Genomic DNA, 17586 nt, shown 5'->3' on the forward strand with positions numbered 1-17586 from the left:
TCAACTCATTCTAACATTCTCTCTTTGCGCCATAGCAAAAGGATTGAAGCAAAGGAAAGTAGTGCTTTCTACCATTGTTTTTGGTGCAAAACAAGAATTTCAACTCAGAAAGGGTCAAAACGATATCAACTGAAAATTCTGAGAACTATTTAAAGGGTATTTATATAACCTCCCAATCTTAGAGGCAGTATCGGTACGCAGTATACTATTTATCTCTAAACAAGCATGCTGTCCATAAAAAGGAACCATTATTATAGAACACCTTTCTAACAAAACTAAAAGGTATAGAGTATGATGTATTTGCATACAGTTAGCATGGTATTGCCAACTGATTCTTTTATAAGATGGGATAACTTGGGAGTTGAGTGCGTAAACCTCGGATTTAGAGATCGAAATAAAAAACTTGTTCCATATTTTCAAACTTCAGGTCAATAGAACAAGCAGGATGATTTCATTTTTAATCTTTGTTTGGTTGTAAGAATATATGAATAGATGAATGTAGCATGAAGAGGGATGTAAGACTGCTGGGGGGAGGGAACTCCTTTCTTTTCCTGAGACAATATTTCGTTCAAGAAAATAATCTTCAAAAGCTCTGCGCTGTTCTTCAAAATGTAAAAGCGGTGTTTGAGGGGGGAGAGGGGCTCTTCCTCCTTGTAGGTATAGTAACCAGGGACGTAATTTTGTTAAAATCCTTGGGGGAGGGGGTTAAGTTAGAACCGATTTATAAAGTGAAAAATGTTGAAGTAAAAAATGAGCTATAATGTACCAAAGGGATAAAGCTATAGACATACTGAAGAAAACTGATCTGTTTCTGTGGATGCTTGAATTATAACAAAATTTTTGACGACACTAAATTTCAGCTTGAGGGGAAGAGGGATCTGAGGTCTAGGGGGCAGTCACTCCTCCCTGGCCCATAGCAATTTATACCCATGAGAGTAACCTTAGATATGATACTAAAAGTAGATATAAATCAGATTTAAAAAACTGTTCAAATGAAAATGAAATATAATAAAAAAAACAGAAATTATTCCGTATATAAGGAGCAATGTCCCTCCTCAACTTTGTCCTCTTTACACCAAAGCTCGACTTCCCTCCCCTGATGCTTAAATAATGATTGCCAAAACACAAAGGTAATTTTATTGGAATGAAAAGTATATTTCAGATGGCACAGGAATGTAGGAGCTTATCTATAAACATTTGCTTTGAAAAAAAGTTCACAGTTTAAGTATTTCAGAGGTAATTGATAAGTAAAATACTTGTAGCTACCCATTAATTACATTTGTTGTTGCTCGTTAATTCTTTCAGTTAAATACCATGAAAACATAGCTCAAACAGGGGAAAGGGAGTATCCCTCATCATAATACCGAATACCTCTTTGTTTTCAGCTTAACTCTTGTTCTTTAATTTTATTTTAGAAGCATTGTTTTTTCTAATTTAATTAAATGAAAAAATGGAATACTAGGACTCTTCCTTACATAATAAAAACATGGTATGAGCTTGCTAATATCTTAGGGACATAGTTATTTTAATTTAATTAAAGGGAAAAAGTGAATCTTGGACTCTTGCTTACATAATAAAAACATGATATGATCTTGCCAATATTTTGTATATGAAAGTGTAAGATTATGCAACACTAATTGTATGGCCACTAACTCTTTGGCTTTTATTCATACAATTAGCCAAGGGGAGGCAAAGGATGTCAGGATATTGAACCAAACAGGGGAAGGGAAATTCCTTCCCTGCCTTGAAGAAATTCTCTGGTTTTTGATATATTTACTTTTATAGATTGTTCGAATGTATAAAAGAATTTTGATCTTTTTGGTATTTCCCTCAGTGCAATTACTTATGCTCGTTTTCAAGCATTAGTTTTTGTTATTATGTTTTTCTTTTTAGTGTGGATCTGATTGTCCAGATATTGATTTTGTATATGATGACTCAGATTCATATGCGAATGAAATTGCAGAACTTTATACATATACAGAAGTCCCTGAGTTTCAACTGAATCTGAAGGTATGCAAAAAAAAATTATCCTGTTATCTAAGGTTTATGCACATTATATGTGATGTTTTTATTTCTTTGATAAGGAAAAATCTTGTCCAGTAAATTCATAATGTACCCTAAAAGTGGTGGATCAAGGCACAGCATGTATGTGTGAGGGGGGTTAATAACCCAATTTGGTTCTAACTGCTCTTCACTTTCCTGTAGTTTGTGCTTACATTTATATAATACTGTTGAGCGAAAAAGTTGAAGCTACAAGAATTACACGAATACATATTAAAAAGCAATAAGTTAGAATTGTAAATTTTAGGCCTCCTGAAGGAATTTTATGTGCAAAAAGAAAGGGTTACAATAGCTCTAGCCCCACTAAAAAATTCACAAATTTGTTTTGGAATTCAATTTTTCAATTATTGTTTAAATCATTCATGCAATTGCTAAGGATATCACAATCTCGTTTTGCATGTACATCTGGTAGTAGTTCATATTAGTAAAGTTCCTGAAATACTTCCATGGGAATGGGTGCTTCCCATTCCCAACAATAAGAGAGGATATTGTCTGTCATAACTGGAAATAATTTTCTAAATTGCAAAATTAGAGTCATGTATATCTTAAATATGTGCAGATGGTTCTGTCAGAAACAGTAGCTGGTAGAGTAGTTTGTAATCTCTGAGATCTTATGAAACGTAATCAGACCAACTTGTGAGAGCTCCTTTAATTCGTACTACTGAGCTATGAGGAACGGGAAAAGATTTTTAAGAAGTATTTAACGTATTGATACATCTTTTCTTTGCATTAATAAATCGTCTGAGAGCAGCTTGCCTTAATCTATAAAACTCATACTGGAAGCCCCAAAGAAGGCATACTATTTTTTCACCATAGGTTTAAGTATTTCACAATTACAAATCGTGAAATTGATTAGAAGATTAGGATAACAGGGTCGTCTGGTAAGGTGCTCCAAGTCTGGTGCACCTTACCTATTAACAAAACTTAAAACTCCTGCGTGTTTTTAAGGCTCTGAGGGGTAAATTTGATGCATGTGCTGATGTGTTGCGTGACCTTGAAAATTCAAACTAACTGGGTTTACATAGGGGATATCATGAACAATACAGTAGGTATTAATAATGTCACATCGATTCCCATTGAATTCCAAGGTTGGTAATTCTAGTACTTCTGTCCATGCCTGATATGGTAAATGCTTACGGTACAGGACAAACTAAGATGCATGTCTTTGAATTTATTTATTTTTACCAAGGATTAATATGATTTATTTGATGGGTACCACATTGAAGAACTATACTCCATGCACGGGGTAACAATAGTCTTATAGATCATTTCGAAATTTCTAAGACTGAATTTATTAAACGCCCAATTAAATCATTTGGATTGAAACAAGAATTCTTGTGTAAAAACAAGCTATAACTCAACACTTCAACTGAAAACCAAACTATAAATTTACGTGATTTTAAGTTTTAGATATTTACTGTTTTCCATTAAAATTATTCTGCTTTTGATGTGAAACAGGGGGCTTGTTATTTTGGTCATGCTCGATAGAACACAGAAAAAGAAATGCCATTGATGATCCCATTTTGCAGGAAATAAGACCCCTGCCCCCCGATACTGTGTATCCAAAAACATAAATTTTATGAAAATGGTAAACAAAACATATTTAGATAAGGTATGCCAGTGATATGTCCTGTGCGGCATGAGAGGTCTCTAGGAAATCTAGTTTCGGTATGCAACCTCAATTAATACCTCTGAAATATGTGTTAAGACTTCAACCCAATATTTATAGACTTCAACGAATATTTGAAACGTCAAACCAATGATGAACATCACACTAATGTCTAAATTGGTTGAAGTGCTTTTAGAACACTTGCAATAACCAGTAACATTAAATAGAAAATACATGTATATTTAAAGTCCAGTCTCTCAAACGAAAATTGGCATTATGAAAAAAATTAGTTTAATCCTGCTAGTTCAGACAATTCTATTGCATCCGAAAGATCAACTTTCTTAATTCAGTCTTTTACCAAAAGACTGCCTCCTCCTCCCTTCGTGAAGTATTAATAATTAATTCAATTATTCATATAATTTGCGAGCATTTTTAAAATTTCCGCCCTCTCAACCCTCCCAAACAAAGTCATGTATATATGCTTGTTTCTCAGTCCTTTTTTTTAGGCGTTTGAAGAAACAATGACAGAATTTGGTATGACCTTACAATGGATGACAGCATCACCTAATACTAGAAAAACAATTCTCATGAAGTTGTCTGATAGGCTGGAACTTACAAGCAAATTGCTGAGAATGAAAGCAGCTAGGGCTGTTCTTTATATTGCACAGGTCCGAATTTTTTTTTTCTTGTTAGAATCTTTGCCTTCTTTAGTAGCTATGTTTGGTTTTTAGTTTTTAATATTAATATACCTTAAGACAAGCTTGGCTGATGGAATTCTTTCTGAGAATACCCGAAGTACCCTTCCCCTCCATACGCACTTAACAAATTGCGTCCTAAACAGTTTTTTCTGTATATTTGAACCCTCTCCCCCAGTGGTTGAAAATTGGCTTACTTGTCCCTTTTAGTGTCAGGTTGGTCCAAGATTCGGGGAAGGAGATGACCGTAATGACCTTTTCGGGCTTGTTGGCTATGATTTTGGGCACTCTATTTCTCTTTTTTGTTTTACTTGATGAGCGCATGTATAGTCCGTAGCCTAGAACTTGTTTTTTTTTTTGGGGGGGGGGGCTCAAAAAGACACGCATAAATGTAAGGAACGAGTGGTCGATAACATTCTTAATCCATGACCCAACTTTAAGCTGACGTATTATGGTGATGGCCTTTGTGGCGTAACCGTGAGCCTTAACCGAGTTTTGTAAGTCTGTTTATTTTACTAATCACCGTGCTTTAAGCCTATCCAAGGAACAGTCGAATTTAAACTTAATCAATGGAATCGAGTTTAATATTCACAAAAGTAACCATTTATAAACTCTTGCCTTAAAGTTTAGACTCTTGGATATTTTCCGTGTATTATGGGAATTGTATAAAGAAAGGTTTTTATTCTGCTAAATTTTTAGGAACAGAACTAAATTCTGTAACGAATTTCTGGACTGGTTGTGAAATCAGAAGTAGGTGTTTAGACAGTGTAGCTTGGATCACTTCTACCGATAGTTTCTGAGCCAGTCATACAGTTTTATTTTCAATAGAGAAACGAACTTTTTGCAGAATTTCAGTTCATCTATTATGACAGAAAGTAAAGAGTGAATTTTAGTCTTATCGAATGAGACGCTGGTTGCTTTCCAACCCACATTATATTATAGATTAAAAATGAACGCTGAAATGCACATTTATGGCATTTGTTTTTGTTAACAAATTCAAAACTGATAATCAGGCGGAAGGGCTATTGGCCACAACACATAAGAGGAGCCTTTTGCAATGTTTTAAATGATTGTGTGATGGTAATAGCAATGTCAACTATGTAGGAGTCAACGATGACCGTACTTACGACAATTTATTTTGCAATCACGCAAAAAGTGAAGAGATGTATAGCCACTTACAATCCCCCCTCTTTCCCGTACTTTCTACATCCATTTATTGTGAGCAGTTTTCAAACAAGGGGGCTCTGTTGTTTTCTGTTTCCATTGCCTGTCATCCAATGATTAGTCATCTAATTAATAAATTTTGGATTTCTAATTGATGAATTTTTCGTGGACTGATTTCTATGTAGGTTGAGTTTTGCTGGATGGGAATTTGTATGACTTGAGTCTTGTATGAGGTGAATACTAAATGAACTGAATTTAGCATGGAGTATTAAGATACCTCGTTATTTCGTGTGTTTTTTTTAGGCTCAATAATCTAAAGTCTAGAAGATTACCAGCTGTTTTTTACGTGTGTTTATTGTGAATAAGGAACTTACTTAAGATTACATTTTACATAAGGAACTCTATACCCATCCATTCATCAATCCATAGGTTAGGTTATTTTATTCATATTATACTGACCTGGAAACTATTACCAGCCCATTTTGGTCCCAGGTACTGAAATATTCCAAAAACTGGAAAAATCTGGGATTGGAAATTTGTGGTCAAAACGACTTTTTAAGGTTTCAAGATCTTAATAAAGGGTTCTCCATCCATCCACGGGGTTTTCGAGCATTCTGTTTAAATGAATCTTAATTTTATAAGGAACAGGTGTTTGGCAGTTATTTTCCCCCTCCTAGCTTCATATCTATACAAGCTGTGAAGAATCATTCATTCAATAGTCAGCTGTCCCAAAGTTGGTACTAACAACACGTGTTAATTCTTATCAATGAAGTAACATTGACAGTTATTTACCATTGTTATATTGAGGAATATTTTTGTATGATAGAACAGTGGATCGATCTTTGCATGGAGATGCGTGGCCCAGTGAATGGGTAGGGAATGAATGAATGAGAGGAAGGATATTTTAACATTTCTTTATATTAAAGAAATACAAATACTTGGCAGTCAACCTTCAAATCACACCTGAAGAGACTTAACTCAATCCGCAATTTTACATTATTGGAAAATTATTGGAAATGTAGACGATTATCTGTCCCTTGGTTCCCTTTACCGTCTGTCGTGCTCAGTTTTTGTTTTAAATTTTTATCCGGTTTACTTCCATCTCCCTTCCACAATCTGTTTCGGTTGATATCTGAACAGCATAATCGAAACACGCGCTCTGCCTTTGACCTTCAAGTGAGACGAACTCCAACAGTACGTTCAGATTTTTCCCCGGATGTAGCATGTGCTAAAGTGTGGAACATGCTTCCAAAAGAGCTGAGATGTAGGAGCTCCCTCGGGTCTTTCAAAAAAAAATTAAATAAATATTTAGTTAAAATTCAATAAGTGAAAGATAAATTAAGAAAGATAAATTAAATTAGATAAAGTTTAGATTTTTTTAGTTTATTTAGGTGAGTTGGGTGTACGTCCGGGGAGGGAGGGAGGAACCCTATGGTTAGGATTAAAAAAAATTATATAGTGAGGAGGCGTGTGTGTCGAAGAGTGAAGTGGGAGCCGTACTACGTGTTAGTGAAGAATCTTTAATGTTTATGGGTCTCAACGTGAGTTTTGTCACAGAGCAGTGTACTTTAAGTTTAGTTATTTCCTTTTTTTTAATTAAACCCGAATTGAACCTTGGAAAAAAAAATTAACACAATTGACTGATATTTATCCTGAATGTAAACTATGGTCCTAGGAAGACTGTTCACATAAAAAATGTGAACACTCAAGAACTTTTGGGGTTTTGGAGTCGACATGATAAATGGATTCCATTTTAAGTCTTCTGTAATGGGATAGGTAAACTCCATGGGCAAAACCTTCTAGGTTAAATGAATCGTGGACATAAAAATTGTGTCTCTGTAGTCACTTTGATTTGATTTTGTAGGTACAAACTACTCACCTGGAAGGATTCAACTAATGTTGTGTTTATTTTTTTCAGGGGTGCTGGGGTGAAGTGCAAAGTGACGCGGAGCAGCAAGAGATTGCTAGAAAAAATTGCATTCTTCTCTACCGAAATGGCATCTTTCACATTTTTATTGAGCTCCTTAACTTGGAGGCGGAGTAAGCTTTACTTTTTGTTTCTTTAACATAATTTGACCCTGCTTAGGTTTATCTGAGAATGCTTCTTTGCTGCTCAATATCTGGGTATTGGGGACAAAAAAAAGGAAGAAGAAAAAAACCCTTTTTGTCTCCTACTGGCTTCCAAGGAAAGATGGAAAAAGTGGACGAATCTTATTCTAGCAGTCATCAGTTTCCAGTTCTTCTGTAATCAGACAATTAACAAGCAGAATTTCGAGTTAATATAACCCTAGACTTTCGTTAGGTTTCTTCTGACCATTGATATTTCTCATTAATTAGGTAGTGTAAGTGTTGTACTGAATTTTGTTTAACTATGTGTAATTATTTAAACAACAATGCACTTGATACGAAGATTTATGTATTCTGTTGTAAGAACCTTTGGTGAGGTACATAGGTGGCTACATACTACCTAATAAAATTTGATAATCCAAAATGAGTTGGGATAAATCAAAATGCTTAAATCACTTGGGTAGAAAAGAAGTTATCTAAAAATAAACAAACCCTAAATTAAACACAGGTGAAAACAATTGCCCGTATGTCACGAAAGAACATACATTTTTTTCATAATTTTTTTATTTATGAATTCAACTGAACAAATTAATTACATTTGGAGACTTCTGTTATGGAATATCTGTTCTAAATAAAAAACCACATATCAACATCTTGCCTGTGGAATTGCGACAACTGAATTTAAACTGAAAAGAAGCAAAGATTTACCTCAACAGGGCCATACAGATACACATAGTAAACGTTCAACGGAGACCTATAGGTAGCTCATATACCATGAACTTTAAAAAAGTTATACATGTTGCCTTATGAATTATATTAACGCATGTATTTCTTTACCTAGGGGTTTGCGAACCTCAGACTTGCAGCTCAAACTCAAATTTGTTCGAACCACCAAATACTTTTCAGGGTCTAGTCAATTTATTTTGGAAAATGAACGTAGCTAGGGACCCTTTGCATGCGTGGATGGTTGAAATGAATCAGTTTAGATAATCATGAATACTGAGATAAGATAGATAAGATATTTATTTCAAAAAGATCACTATCACAAGCCCTCAAAGGGCCGAATTCGGACTTCGGAGTCGACTAACAAAGCAAACCAAGCAAAAAAACACTAATAATAATGAATAATCAAATTATGAGTCAAACAAAAAAAAATCGGTCAAACTAAACTTGAACAAATACAAGTCAGAAAAAAAGGAAGGGGACAAAAAAATCTAATAATACAGAAAAGAACAAGAAATAAACATACATATCTACAAATTAAAAGGGACACTAAAAAAAAAGAACGAAGTATAAAACACACGAAAAAGACATATGAATTAAAAGGGAAACCAAACCAAAACAGCGGGGAGCAAGCAAATTAGTGCAACGACCTAAAGCACCTCACATGAAAAAAAAAGAAAAAAAAGGGAGAAACTAGTTGGCTATTTTATTTATTTTTTCTGTGATGAAGGGGACAAAGGTTTTTTCATATCTGGAAGTAACGCAGCGAATGGGGGACAAAACTGGGATAGGCTCAGAAACAACTCGAGGCTGTCGTAATCTGGATGGTGAGTGACGTTTGGGGAAAATACTTGCCGTCCGAGGGTTCGTTATTGTATTTTTTGAAAAACGGAGGCACAAAGACGACCTCCTTCGCTCAAGGGTTTCCAAACTAGCTTTTTTATAGGAGCAGAGAGTAAGGCACCTTGCCTTCTTTGAAAATTATTCGCAAGGCTCTTTTTTGGATTGACTCAATATTGTCTGATTCTTCACGGGAGATGCCAGGGTGCCAAACTGGACAACCATATTCAAGATGCGGGCGGAAAAAAGACGTGTACAACCTTAAGGAGTGAGAAGGGGGGACGCTATATTTATTTAGGAGCTTAAGGAGGGCGATAGACGCATTAGCTTTATGGATGATATCTTTAACGTGGATATCCCGCTTTAAATTTGAAGAAATTGTGACTCCAAGTAATTTAACCGAGGAAGCATAAATTTCAGGAGGGAAAGGATTAAGAAATCAGGGCGAGGATTTGAAGAAACAAATCGGCATTATCATGGACTTAGAGGGGTTTACTGTCATATCTAGGTCCAAAGCCTCACTTCCAATTTCATTGAGGATACTCATAGGGTCGCTTATTAAATTTCTGAAGCAACTCTCAACAATCGTTAGGTCATCAGCAAATTTCCAACGGTCAGGTACTTCCTTAGAAAGTTCTAAGGAAGTACTGCACTACTAGAGGTACTGCACTACCTCTATCCTACAAATGGTGAAATAAAACCAAATAAATGAAACTGAATTATCGCCCCCTCTCCCATCGACTAGGTAGGCCTACAGTCTAATGTTGTGCAGTTTTTACTTAGACTATATCTTTTAAGATTGTTTCGACTGCCAAGGCTGCATCTCACTGTATTGGCCCCACAGCTTCTCTTAATTTATTTGAGTTTATTTGAAACCAATGGCCATCCAACACATCAAATGAAATTTAATGTGTTTTGAATAGTTCTCTGAACAAATTTTGAGATAGCAATTTTGTTCCCCTTTTCTATCAACAGATAGGAATGTAAAATTGGAGTCTATGTTCTTGTGCTTGTCTCTATTCACTGCTCACTTGAAAATATACTAGTAAAGTACATAATAACGAGTAATTTTAATTTAGATACTCTCAACACGACTTTTAATGTTAAAAAAAGGCTTTAAAACTGCAAGCTATTCAGTAATTTTGTTTGCAGTTCTGTTTATCCAAGAACTATACTTTTCCATTAGAAATAAAAGGTATTTACAAATAACTAACAATTTAAATGCATATTTTGGACTGAACCTTACTGCTAAAAGTTATGCCAAATCGCACTACGAAAAGTGACACTAACTTTTGTCATTAGAAAGGTGGATTCTTGTGGCATTTCAGAAGTTAGTAATTTGAGGAAGGGGGTGAAGCCTTTCCTAGCTTTTCCTAGCTTTGGTCATATCAAAATCGTTGAAGTCTGAATCGTTTGCATGCTTAACTGGATATACATTTTAACGTATAACCATCGTGTCCAATTCATAACTTGCTTGGTCTAGCTAGGCACACTGTCTGAGCAGGCTTATAGGAATTTGGTTAGGCCCCTGATATTTACTTTATTTATTTTTTTTCAGGCGAGCTCGCTGGGAGCTTCGAAGGTTGGCAATTTGTTTGTCGGATTCGACAGAACTTCGAGTCATTCTCAGCGTTCTGTATACAATTGTTGAATCCATTCGTATAGTATTTCCTGATGAATCAGATGAAGAGAAAAGCCTACGGGAGGAATTCAAAGCTGAACTAGGTTTGTTCGTTCGTTTCATTTGAACTAATTCTGTACTTCTAGAATTAAAGAAATGATACGTAAAATGAAATATCCTGATAAGAAATTTCACCCTTGTGTCAGTGTAGGGTGGTATAACACTCCAACCATTTTATTCTTGCACCCTGAACACAGAAAACCTTTAACAGTTCATTCATTTTGTGAACAAATCTAGGATGCTCAAATCATTAGATTAAAATATTGGAAGCTACGGCGATGAAATTGCCTACGGTTTCAAACAAAAGACTGTACGAAAAGTGTCGCCCAGTCTCGCTTTCTATGGTTGTAATGAGCGAAAGGTTCAGATGGATAGGGCTCGCTGTGCTCGGCCAACCCTCAAGGCCTAAACGAAAAACAGGTCGTCCTTGTTTGGGATGGGAGGATGACATGAGGAAAGATTTAAGGGAAATTGGAACTTCCGGAAGGGTGTAAAGCGTAGGGCTTAACCGATATATCGAACGACCTATTTGTTTCATCTTGAGATTTGTTCAAGATTCTCTTTAATACGTGTCTTGTACCTGCTATTTTTTGTACCGGCGTTGTTACTCCTGTGTTAAAAAAGGGGAAAACCCTGGCAGATTGTGTATTTTACCGTCCTATAACTGTTTCACCCGTTCTGTGTAAACAGATAGAAATGCTCGTTATTGATGATATTTCAAGTAAATTTCGTACTCCTTATAACCAATTTTGTTTTAAAAAAGGTATCGGTCGCAAGCAATTCCATTATATTTTGCCTAATATGCCCATAGAAGCTGATGCGTTAAATGAGTGCACTTTCCTGGCTGGTCATGATATTCGCAGGCATTTGACCCTGGCATACATGCTCAGCTATTACTCGCAGCATATAAACGTGGCGTGGACTGGTTGGTTATTTTACCTTTTCGTAATATCTATAGTAAACTTTCTATCCGAGTTAAAGTGCCTTCTAGAAGTGGACAAATTATTCTGCATAACTCAGTACCAGTGAGGAAAGGGATCCGACAGGGTGCTATTTCGTCACCACTGTTGTATGAATAGCGTCGTCGAGAGCCAGAATTCAGTAAAAATGAGTTTTATTTTCCGGGGAATGGATCTTTCACTCTTAAATTATGTGGATGATGTTGTAAATACGAGCCGTTTCCTTTCTAGAATTGAAGGACATTTCGATATACTTAGCACAACGTATAAACAGATCAGTCTTGCATTTAATACTAACAAAAGTGAAGTTTTTGTGTTTTGTAAAAGGAGCGATTCGATAAGACCGTGTTGTCAAGTTTGGTGATGATGATGTTGTTTTATCCAATTGTATTGTTGATTTAGGAATGTCTATCGGGTCAAGAATTGTTTTTACACATTCCTCTGATAAATCACTTTGGAGAAAAGACGAGAAAAGCGTAAGGCGTTCTATCACCAACGAAAAAATAAAAATATAACCGACAGATTCGAACCCGGCTATACAATGCTTAAGTTATACCTCGTTATCAGTTATATTTCCATTTTGGAATATCTCTTTTCGAAAATGGTAAAAGACTGCTGCGCTCAGATTATTATGAAATGCAAAATTTCTTCTCAATTTAAGACCGTGGATAAGGATTGCATCAGTGTCGCGTCAGTTCGGTATTGCAGATCCCATTGCAGCTTTCCTTAGGCGTCAGACAGAATTTCTAGAGTCAATTGATTTCAGTAACTTTGCCATCGTGATTCGTCCTTGAGTGTCTTTGTGCATTTATATAGTACCCAAGTTTTTGTTCCTTTTTGTTGATTTATTTACTCCGTTTAGGGTTTTGTACCGTTTTTCAATTGAGCAATAAGTTTATTTATCTATCTATCTATTATTGGGCCAATATGAGGGTCAGTGTCATTATCGGATAATGAAAAAAGATCGGTTGTCGGACGATATATATATATATATATATATATATATATATATATATATATATATATATATATATATATATATATATATATATATATATATATATATATATATATATATATATATATATATATATATATATATATATATATATATATATATATATATATATTCCAACTTAACACCCTTAGTTCTTCCTGAAATACTAAAAATAAGCCCCTTTGACAATGGATGCGCACAGTGTCAATTCAGTTCAGTTCAACATCCCCCTTAATATTCCCTGAAAGATTAACACCCTTTGCCGCTCATGAGATGTTGCAGATACATCCTTTTGACAGTCTGGGAGTACATACTGCTTTCGTTTTTTTTTTTTTTTTTTTTTTTTTTTTTTTTTTTTTTTTTTTTTTTTTTTTTTAATGTGTTTGTGTTGTTGCATTGGTGATTTCTCTTTTCATATATATATATATATATATATATATATATATATATATATATATATATATATATATATATATATATATATATATATATATGTGTGTGTGTGTGTGTGTGTGTTTTATATACGTGTATATATATTTTATGCACATATGGTAGAGGGACCACCATAGTTGATTCAAATGAAGTCAAAGTTTTTTTGTTGTCACTACGCACCTGGTGCAGCGATGTTCCAAATGTATGGTTCCAACTCAAAAACGTACATCCTCTGCTAAAACAAGTAAGAGGAATACAATAAACCATACATTTCTGTTTAAAGAATGTTAACTTTTGTGGGTGAAATGTCCAAGATTCAGTCGGTTAAACCCCTGATTTTCAGTCAGGGACGCGGCTAAGGGGGAAAGAGGGTGTTTCAAGATGGGGAAGGTAGGAGTTTCAGGTTGGCACCGCCGTGTGTCAACACCTTGGAGATTTAGCTTTTGTGTTCACATTTGTGGGCTCACTGGACGATTTTGTCGAGACATTCTTTAAACCCCTCCTCCAAACTCAAAAATTTAGCTACACCTCTGCATCCAGTGTGCTTAGCATGAAATCGTTATTAAGAGACCATATCATATGAATGTAAAGTAAAGTTTTCACACGAATATGTGAAAGATTAAAATTTAAATCATGCTATTGAAATATGGGCTCTGAATTATCAATTTCAATAAATATCTTATGCTTCTTCCAATCAGATTTTCACGTATTTGTGTTTATGTAAATAAACCAGCTTCTTTGATTAATTTTTGTTTGTTTGTAACTTCCGCTAATATTTGGTATTTCATTTGTGTGATCGGAAGCTACTGATCAGAAACGGCAAAAAAAAATCAAACAATTCTTGTAAATTAACTAATTTTTGGAATCAACAGTGAATTATTGAGTGTGTTCTTAGGTGTGTAATGTGTAAAAGACATGGTAGAAACATTTGAATATGAATACGGGCAGAGAATAGGGGGTTTAAACATTAGGTAAGTTTTTTTTTTTCCGGAGAGGAATTTATCGATAAATTTTACCGATGACCTACCGATATATCAGTGTCGGTACCGGACCCCAAAAGTTCATTTCGATTGGGCCCTGGTATAGAAAGAGGCTTTCCATAGATTGAGATACACGAAGAGTATGTGTAGCTATGTTGGCCTCAGGCGGCTTGGTGATGCGGTGAGTTCTTAGCAGTAGTACTAGTAGTTAAGTGATTGGTAGAGAAAATTTAAAAAGAAACTTAAAAGATGTGTGTACCTGGAAAGGGGAGTGTCCTTGGAAAAGCTCTCTTGAAAACTTCCTGTCGTTTTGACTTTCTGTCTATATATAACGTTATGCTAAACATATATTTTGGACCAAGCCAATAGGTTTTGTAATTTCTAAGCGGCTAAAGAAATTCCCAAATAACTATTCATATACTCTAAGTAATGTCTAAATGACCCTATTCATCTTCACAGAATATACTAAATTATGCTGTTAATTATTACTTTGTGCACAGTGTACCAACTGCACCTACAGACTGGCTAGTCAAGGGAATACAATTGGAACAAGCATCCGACCCTATGGTCAGATTTTAGGAGAATAGGATTACATGGGTATTAACACATGACTCTTCGGAGTCAAGAGAAGGCAGAAAACCCTCTCTACTAGAATACCTTTGGCTATGGAGCTTTACTTACGATATTTGCCTCTGAATTATGTATCATCATATCTAAAATTCATGTCTCTCTCTCAAAATTGCCACCCTCTGAGGTCCAAGAACGCTTCGAAAAAAATCTTTTTGAGAGAAAAAATAAAAAACATAGTTCAATCACCCCCCATTTCCTATATGAAATTGTAATATACATCATTGTAGCCTATTTAGTTTTTTTTTTTCATCTTTATATTATTACTTTAGGATTTTATTTTTAGGTCAACCCATTGGCGACGAGCTACTGGCTGTATCCCTTCTTGGTCTTGTCACTAGATTCTGTAGTGGAACATGTCCTTATTACCCGATGAAGAAAGTTCTTCTACTTCTTTGGAAAATTTTACTTTTTTCGCTAGGTGGTACTGTAGAACTTAAAGATTTGAAAAGTAAGTTAGACTCAAATCTGTTCTTATGTGAAAAGTTTTTTTTGTATGCTTATGGTGCTTATTTGGAGTTTTTACTTTTTCCCAACTCCCTTATCTGTTTGATTAACGCTTTAATTGCGTCGATGATCATCTGCCCGCATTGGCCAAATTTCCCGCGCATAAATTCCAAGCATATCCCAGCTCCAAGGTGAATCGGAAGACAGTTTCACTGATCAGTCCAGGAATAAGGGACTTCAAATTAACATCAATTAAGCAAAATTGATGCATTTTAATCCGCTTAAAAAGCTTGTCCCGAAGCCTGGTTCCCTGTCACTTCAACTGCAATTTTCCTTGGTGTGACTTTCAGTATTGACTGTTCTTTCATCTACCATGTCTCTAACCTCGTGAAAAAGGGCAACTATGCTTTTTGATCCCTGACTATACTTCGACGACTCGTTTTTCCAGTGAATCAGTTACGACTAGTATATGTCTACTATATACGTCCCTTGTTAGAATACGTGTTCCCTGTTTTGGATACCGGATGCACAACATTGACTGTTTAAGTGACTATATCAAGGCTGTTCAAAAACGGGTGACAAAAATGATACTAGACTCTGAGTATGACATTTATGCAACTGCAACGTTCGCTTCTCGCTAGTGAAAAACACAGTACGCTGTAGCCTCCTCTTATGGCCCTTAAAGCCAATACTAGACACATGAACAAGTTCGAGCCAATAAGATGCAGAACGAATCGCTTAAGCAATTTATTATTTAGTTTTTATACATGTGTCATTATTCATGCTTATTTTTTCTGTCATTGTTGTAATAGATAGCGTAATTTATTTGAGGCTTTTGCTGATACTACGAAAGCTGTTGGATAAATGGATCTTGAACCTGTATTTCTCTGATACATTCTTATTGCAATTTTTTGTAGCTTTTTTTTTTTAAAGCCACAGGATCAGCCACCAGGGTCAAGGCAAAGTAAACCGGTTATAGCTACTTGTTATGTGATGATTTAACCCAGTGGTCCGCAAAGGATTTTGGGCCATAGCTCACTCATGCATTTCTAAAATCTTGATGCCCCTTCCTTGAAATTTAAATTTTACTACCCAAAACTTTACGCGTATTCACCTGGAGGAAATTTAAATCACCGTTAATTATGTTTTGTCGAGTCGTCCTCTAAGCATGGCTCTGGTTGTCGCTTTGCAGCAGTCCCAGAGACCATTCTAAGTTTAGCTTAATTGTGCCTGTTCCATGCACTCTAACGAAAGGATACTGTTTATTATATAATTATTGACACTCCCAAGTTTGTCTAATGTGTGTGCCATGCCATTGAAATACAATAAAGTAGCCTTAATTGGACTGTTTTCATCTGAGTTAACTGTGGCGCCATCTTTTTTTCAAGAATTATAAGTTTAGCTTAATTGTGCCTGTTTCACACAATAAAGAAAGGATGTTGCTTATTATATAATTATTGACACTACTAAGTTTGTCTAATGTGTGTGCCATGCCATACAAATACGATAAAGAAGCCTTAATTGGACTGTTTTCACCTGAGTTAACTGTGGCGCCATCTTTTCTGCAAAACTCTTAGCATTAAATTTGTTCAGAAGAATTCCAGATGAGAGACCACTGCCCCAAGAGCTCCTGTCTAACTGTAAGAAGCGGAAACGATGCCGTAAGTGCGGTGGCAAACGAGGTCAACTGATGATCCCAGTTATCGTTTCATTAAGAACAACCAGTCATGCTCCAAAAACCGAACCCTGTCAACGTATCCTTGTTGAGATAGACTGCTCAACAAATGCAAATATGCCATCTCTTATTCCTTTCAATAAACCTTCGATATGTTCAACTAGTAGTGATCAGCCTCCCCCCTCCTATTAAGGTTAGTGACTTTTAATTCGAAAAATAGAATGCCGAATTTTCTCCTTATAAACTGCCAGTCATTATGTAACAAAATGAAAGAATTTGAAGTTATCCTCCGTCAAAGTAGTATCCCAGTTATCGCATTTACAGAAACATGGAATCTTGATAGGTCGTCAGGTCATATGGCAGGCTGCGAAATTTTCCTGAGCACACGTGCTGATCGACGTGAACATAGACTAGGTCGAGGTATTGCCTTGTACATACGGAAAGACATCCCCATACGGAAAGAGAATTATTTGATCCAGCTCATGAAGTAATCTGGGCTGTTTGCAAACCAAAATCTCTTCCCCGTCGATTTTCTTGTATTATAGTCGCTTCAGTATATTACCCGGAAAGTGCCAGAAACCGGGGTGACTTGGTTTTCCATCTCCAAACGACTATTGATCACCTGAGAA

The 17586-nt window shown here is 35.6% G+C and overlaps 1 protein-coding gene across 2 annotated transcripts in view; it reads left to right on the forward strand.

The window, feature by feature from the left end:
- The window catches only part of LOC136031474 (striatin-interacting protein 1-like), a 60230-nt gene that overhangs the window by 7559 nt on the left and 35085 nt on the right, over nt 1-17586 (forward strand). For both annotated transcript variants that reach the window (XM_065711106.1, XM_065711115.1), the window contains exons 2-6: nt 1894-2010; nt 4177-4338; nt 7448-7569; nt 10718-10884; nt 15122-15286. In XM_065711106.1, coding sequence (XP_065567178.1) covers nt 1894-2010; nt 4177-4338; nt 7448-7569; nt 10718-10884; nt 15122-15286 — 733 coding nt within the window. The remainder of the gene's footprint in view (nt 1-1893; nt 2011-4176; nt 4339-7447; nt 7570-10717; nt 10885-15121; nt 15287-17586) is intronic.

The sequence above is a fragment of the Artemia franciscana genome, chromosome 1 (assembly GCF_032884065.1).
Source record: "Artemia franciscana chromosome 1, ASM3288406v1, whole genome shotgun sequence".
NCBI lineage: Eukaryota > Metazoa > Arthropoda > Branchiopoda > Anostraca > Artemiidae > Artemia > Artemia franciscana.